This window comes from Varroa destructor, unplaced genomic scaffold (assembly GCF_002443255.2).
Source record: "Varroa destructor unplaced genomic scaffold, Vdes_3.0 BEIS01000003.1, whole genome shotgun sequence".
Lineage (NCBI taxonomy): Eukaryota > Metazoa > Arthropoda > Arachnida > Mesostigmata > Varroidae > Varroa > Varroa destructor.
The window spans coordinates 17336408-17343084 of NW_019211456.1; the positions used below are offsets into that span (position 1 = coordinate 17336408).

The 6677-nt window shown below is 40.2% G+C and overlaps 1 protein-coding gene across 4 annotated transcripts; it reads left to right on the forward strand.

The window, feature by feature from the left end:
• Window positions 1-249: 249 nt before the first annotated feature.
• Window positions 250-6016, forward strand: LOC111246875 (sodium-dependent glucose transporter 1A-like). 4 transcript variants are annotated; one of them, XM_022797209.2, is made up of 6 exons: window positions 250-514; window positions 904-1027; window positions 1395-1521; window positions 4156-4314; window positions 4504-4651; window positions 4825-6016. In XM_022797209.2, the coding sequence occupies exons 2-6, from the start codon at window positions 959-961 to the stop codon at window positions 5666-5668; spliced, it is 1347 nt and encodes a 448-aa protein (XP_022652944.1). In that variant the 5' UTR covers window positions 250-514; window positions 904-958; the 3' UTR covers window positions 5669-6016. The 4 variants fall into 4 exon arrangements, with proteins under 4 accessions (XP_022652944.1, XP_022652946.1, XP_022652949.1 ...); XM_022797211.2 differs by having other exon boundaries at window positions 250-487; XM_022797214.2 differs by lacking the exon at window positions 4504-4651 and having other exon boundaries at window positions 4825-5000.
• The last annotated feature ends 661 nt before the right edge of the window (window positions 6017-6677 follow it).

Genomic DNA, 6677 nt, shown 5'->3' on the forward strand with positions numbered 1-6677 from the left:
AACTGAAACAGCCATTGGATTTACTGAATACCTATTGAAAAAGTTCCTACCTGAGCTGTTGCTCTCGAATAAATGTTGACTCACTATAAAGCCTTAAAAAATCAGTGACTGACCTTGCATCAGCCAAGTATCCATGGGTAATGATTTTCATTTGCAGACGTTATGACAGAAGCGGTGAGCGACGTTATCAAGTAATTATACACGTAACAGTAATCTCTATGAACAAAGCCGCCAGCTAGTATGATTTGCGATGTCATGCGTTATTGAGTGGCATCTAGACAAAGGAGAGTAGTTAGAGTATAAACCGTTGTAAAATCTCACCGGGTATCGCCAGTATTAGGACGTGACATGACTTAAGAGTGTGTCATAAGAGCGCGACGGAGGAAACAGAACGTGGCGTGTGAAAACTGCGCACCTGTGGAGCTTGCTTGACTACGAGGTCAGCGTGTGTCCTTCAGTTTTCGTTGAGGAGACCTCAGAGACAACAGTAAGGCATTGCCAAGCGCAGACTCAGGTAAAAAAAAAAATAGTAATGTTCTACCAAGGTATTCTCAGGCGTACTCGGCTCTTGTTCTAAAAGTGGCAATAACTAACATGTGGCAGATTGCGGAGTTAACCATACAAGGGTGAATTTAGTAGAAAAATTTGAATTTGTTCTTGCCCAGGATAGCCGTGGTGACAGTCTATCGAAGATGAGTATCTACGGTTTTTTTTTTATTTTTATTTGAAATTATTATTATTATTATGGAGAATAATAGTCAATAAAAGCTATCGAAATAATACCACGACCACATGACATTAATTTTACTTGCCGTTCAAATAGTGAAAACTAAATACAAATGCAGTGGTATGCCAGTACATAGTTGACTGCGAGAATTTTTGTGTGCTTTTGCGGAATTCCAGATAAAAGTGGACACCAACAGAAGAAAATTTTAGTGATCAATCAAGCCCAACCAAAATGCAGCTTTCATCCCAAGTGATTAAAATTCTCCAGACAATCAACATGAATACTATCGTCGCTTGTATGGTAAAAGTGCTAACAATGTACTATGATATGGTCTAACCTATGGTCTAATCGATGAAGAAAATTATAGGCGAAGTAAAAGTTGGGCATATTTTTAGATAAATGTACCTAATCTGAACTAGTCTTCAAATTCGACATCACAGATGAATGGTGTCATAGAAATATAGTGTACAAATACGTAATTTCAACAGGTTCCGGTTTTGTCACTTAGGTATAAAGCAAATCGAACTGGTAGCAAATCTGTTGTCATATATTTGAAATAAATTTACCTTGTATTTACCTAAAAGAGGTTCAACTTAGCTTTAATTAGAATGGTTGGTGTTAGCGCTGTTGGAATTAAGCTAAACAACAGACGATTAATCGCTTTTAGGGGATGATGGATTCTTCATATGGAGCAACCCTACTGGATTTGGCAGAAGTCTTCCACACAAGTGTTCATGCCATATCCTTTACACTCACCACCAAATCGGCTGGTGCCTTATTTGGTGCGCTGATTAGTAAGTTTTGTCTATCTCTAATCGCGAGACAGCATTGTTTCTTTTGATCTTGCAATTTAAACTACACAATAATTTCGATTAAACGAATGTAAGAATTGAGATTAAAATGGACAGTTTGATAGGTGTCAAGTATATTATAAACTATCTATATATGGCCTAGTGAGCCTGGTTACACCAAGAAAAACCTGGCGACTCTCAGTTCTGGTTAGGAACCGTCTTTCGGTGGCCTAATTTCTATAATACTGAAGATAGTATGCACCAAATCGAATTGTTACGAAGAGTGTACTCTACGGCGCATTTCTTTAAATTTTTTTTAAGATATCAGGAGAACACAGTTACGTATGTTGTGTGGGGATTCAAATTGCTATACAAGCTTATAACTCGAGCTTGCAATCCTGATTTGATAAAACGTTTTTCTACCCTAAAAAATAGACATACCGCGTTAGCATTTTTTCAACGTATGGCTTCTTTTATGAAGTGATATTAGAGAATTTATGAACTCTTCCTCAGGTTTGCTCAAAGCAATCGTTGACCTGATTGCTTGGTTTGTTTTGTTACTCCTCCTTTGCCTCTCGAAGTTTTCTTTTCGTTAGATGATACCCTTTATGTGAAAGGTGTTCCATTCCACTCATTCATCGTTTGCCTTAGAATGCGTTTGGTATCCAGTTGCAATGGTTTCATGTGTCTGGCATCGTTTCGGGTCGTCCTTAAGGCCCGGTGCACTTCTTGATCGTGTGCGCTACATGATCTGTATACCCTAAAGTGCATAGAATACAGATGTTAGCAGCAATTTTTGTAATCCGTGCCCTGTACGCTTAAAATTGTTCATGTCCGGAGAAAGCCTAGGTGACGTAGTACGACACCTCCTTAAAAGGGTTAACAGACCATTACGTTAATTCTGGGGCAAGTGTTTTAGACCGTATATGAATCGGGAATCCAGCTGATCCAAAACCTGCTTCATTTGTTTAGAGTAGATATTTTGCCATTGTAAGATCGAATTATTCATCCACTGCTTTTGTCGCTTGTTCATCCACAAGGTGACTTCATGGTATCGTTCTTGCAATTATCAATATCGTTGCAGTCGCGATCGTTTTATAAGCCATAGCTACTCGGATCGTGGTTGCTCCTTGGGCCGATAGCGGGGCACGTCGGTTCTTTTTTAGTGCTAAAAGCCTACCCGCCTTTTCGGGGCAGGCATAGAGTACCGTATATTCTGCTACTGTAGCTCCTCTGGCGTGTTCTTTATTCTCTCCAATTATCGGTAAAATTTTCGCAAGTTTAACGCTTAGCTGACGGTATTTCGCTGCCGTATGTTCAACATGCGTTGAGCTAATGAGCGTCATGTCCTTAATGATACTTACAGATTGCCCCTTTCTTCCTGTAGAAATATGTACGGCTCCTAAGTTAAGAGTGAGCTTCTTCTTCTTCTTAATTTTCTTCCAATCCGTTAAAAAAACGTTGCGTCTACGGAGCAGCTTGCAGGTAATGCTCCGTCGTCCATTGCCAGAAGGTCCTCGTTACATGCGGCGACAACCAGCGTTAAATCATCAGCATATGCCACCTGGTCCGATTTTTTCGTCAGCAACTGCGACACTTCATCATAGCCCAGATTCTAGTATCGATCTAACAACTGAGCCTTGTGGGATATTGGTAGTAACTCGCCAGCATCCTAATTGAGCACCCTTCTTATAGCTGCATTCATGGGTCTTGTGCTTGTAAAATCATAGTGGAAGTCTGACAACCCATGATTTTGCTGAATCCTTTTCTCGTAGTATTTCCAGAGGAACCTTCCTTATTACGTTAAATGTGTTCGGCAGCCATATCTGTCTGTAGGATAAACCACCCGGTTTAAACGTCAGAACCAATTCTGTTTTTCTCCCAGACTGTAAGAAACTTCTCTTTTCTCAGAAACCTGTTTGCTAGTCCTTAACTTCAAACCCCAGAGCTTGACAGCGCCCGGATGGCCATCATTAGGTTCTGGTGCCTTTCCTAGTCCTTCTCAGACGTCCTCTACCTCTTCCATCGTTCCGTCTGAAGTGACTTCGTTATTGACTTGTATGCAGTCCTTCTCTCTAGCCGTTTACGTTATAAACAGGAATCCGATCATCTTCCTTATAGCGTTAGGTGGTAGTCTGGTGAACCTTTTTTTAGCTTATTTGTGACGATGCGGTGCAGAAGCCCTCATGTTCGGATTTCTATAAGCTCTTCGTTCGTTCGTTCGATTTATTTCTTTTGCTATGCTTGATAAGCTTCCTCTTGCTCATTCTTGTCGCTTTAAGCTCGTCCTATCCCCTTTTCTTCCTTCGGTTCATTAGTTCTTCCTCTCCTCGCTCTTGATCATGTGGTCTTCCCCCTTAGCCTTAGACCTAATGTATCTTCTGCTTACACTATTTTTCCATTCCACTAGTAGTTCAGCAAATATCTGCATCGTTCTTACCTAGGCATCCTCAGATCAATCTATTTACACGCCAAGTGTGTTTCGACTTTATTTGTAAAAACGCCTAAAAGTTTAACCTAATCTGGTCATCTATAGACATTGCTTGACCATGCTCAAATCATGGATCCAACCTGAGAGCAACAATATTCATTCCCAAATATACATATCTGCTAAAGCACAAATCTGCTTGTTTCCAGGTGGTTTGATGTACCGTTTATGCAATATCCAACTAGTTCTGGCCGTATGCGCCCTACTGAGTGGACTATTAGCGGTTCTCGTCCCATTGTTACCGAACGTGATAATGTTGCATATCGTTTCCTTTATACTCGGATCTATTTTATCGACTGCTGACGTAGGTAAGCAAACATTACCATAATGACATTAGTAAAGCCACGCAAGAAAATAGAAGGCCACCATTTTTTGTCGTATGAAATTTCATGATTGCCTTTTGCATGCTTTACTGTCAGTTAAGACGACTGGTCAGACACCAGTCAGAAATTATATTTAACCCAGGCATGCGATGCTCTTTTCGGTTTGATTGTCAGGGATGCACGTGTGGATACAAGTTATTTGGAGGCATAAGGCTGGCTTTCAGCTGCAGCTCTACAATCTTGTATTTGGTTTAGGCGGAATTGTTGCGCCATTCATCTGTGAACCGTTCCTAAGCTCCAGCATCCAAAACATAAATCACTCGTTAGTAATACTTCCGTCGCGCTAGGTTAAACAGCTCCAGTTCATCTTAGATTTTCCCTTTTTCCTATTTCCCAATACGTTATCTTTGAGCTGAATGAAAAAGTGCCCCAATTCAATAGCCTCTCGGGCTAGATGCTTAATATTTATCTTTACAAATATGAATTTCATTGCAGATCAGGAACATTACATAGTGCGTCAGACACCGTACTATTAGACACGACTGCAGCGACGGCTCTGAATTTAGAAAAAGGGATAAGAAGTGCCTCACGCATCTATTTCGCTTACGGTATTATGGGCGGAACATTGCTTGCAGCGGCCATTTCCATTATCGTCTTGTACACATTCGACAGGACCGATCCAAAGCCCGGCGTAGACTCTCCAAAAAGCAATGAAGATCTGCCGCAAAAGTCAAAATACACAATCATTACTTTATTATCCATTTACCTGTTTCTCGGTATCATAGACGAGGTCACATTTTCTGCGTATCTGCCAACGTTTGCAGTATGCCAGGAGAATTTACGCTTGTCTAAATCATCTGCTGCTTACTTAGCATCCGCATTCTGGACGAGCTTCACGATCGGTCGACTCTTCGCAACGCTGCTCACATTAAAATTCAGTCCCGGAAAGTTAATAGCTGTCTTCCATTTCATTTTGATGATAGCCACATTAGGAATGCTATTCTATATTAAAGAATCAGTGCTTGTAGTATGGCTGGGCACGATCATGGTGTCATTTGGATTGGGACCGTTTTTTGGAAATGCGACCGTTTGGGGTATTCAATATATAGTTTTGACGCACAATCATATGAGTGTAATATTTATTTGTGTGTGTGCAGGAATGACGATACCAGGTCTGCTAATTGGGCCCTTCATTGACAGTTACCCTATGGTATTGATGTGGGGCCATGCAGTACTTGCGACAACTCTTACGGGGTGTGCCATTTTACTACTGATCTATGGGCGAACTTCATTACTCCAAGAGTTTAAGCGGAAAAAGGCCAATAAGGATAAAACTTAGGGCGGCAGAGTCTCCGGGGAAATTGGAAAATTATCGTCACGGGAATACATTTTAATGAAACGAACTCAGCAATGTCTTCATGAGCAGTTTCACCATTATTACTATCGTATAATCGATGCTGCTTTAAATGCGCCTGCTAGATATAAACGTTAGAATTGTCAAGGAAGTCAACAAAACTAATGTCGCAAGCTGCAAATCTGTATACTTATGTGTAAATATATCACTAGCGATTCAACAATAAACAGACTATCATCAATACGCGCGTTAACCATAAATCACCTTTACGCTGGCTTTTTTATGATATTTGTATATTAATTTAAGAATTATAATAAAATTAAAATTACCTGTCGTAAATATCTTCATTTTCCTTCTATGTGGGAAAATTGTATATTGAATTGACCAGGCATCCGTTTGCTAAACCACAAGTTCAAACAGTTAACTCTTAGCTCCAATATCCTACTTATCATCAATGCAAAACGACTTTTTGCAGACCAGAAGCGTCCCTCAAAATGTTTGATTGTTTTGGTTTTTTATCTTTGCGATAATTGAGATATATCATAATTAAACTCCAGACGGCGGGTAGGAAAAAGCATTGCAAAATATTGTATTTTCGCTTGACGGAATACAAAGGAGAAACAGCATCTCGTTGAAATTCACTCTATTTATTACTTACGCTAGTTCATCATGTATTCAATACAACTAGCCTTTAACTATCAGTTAACCACGGTTGGCGGCTACAAATCAAAAGTTGCAAAATAATCTTCTCAGTACAAGGGTTAGCACTCAGCGGTGGTTTGGGAAAAGTCACTTGTGGCTTATTTTAGGCTTGTTCGTGTAAACGATCGACCCTGCATTTTGGGTTACAATCGAAGGCAAAAAAACAGCCTAACCCACCGCCTTTTTTAGAAGTTGGTCGCACATCGAACTATGCTACTCCAAGTGGTAATTTCGCTCCTAACGCAAATGAACTATATCTGGGCTGGCCCTTAGAAAATCAGGACATCTATAC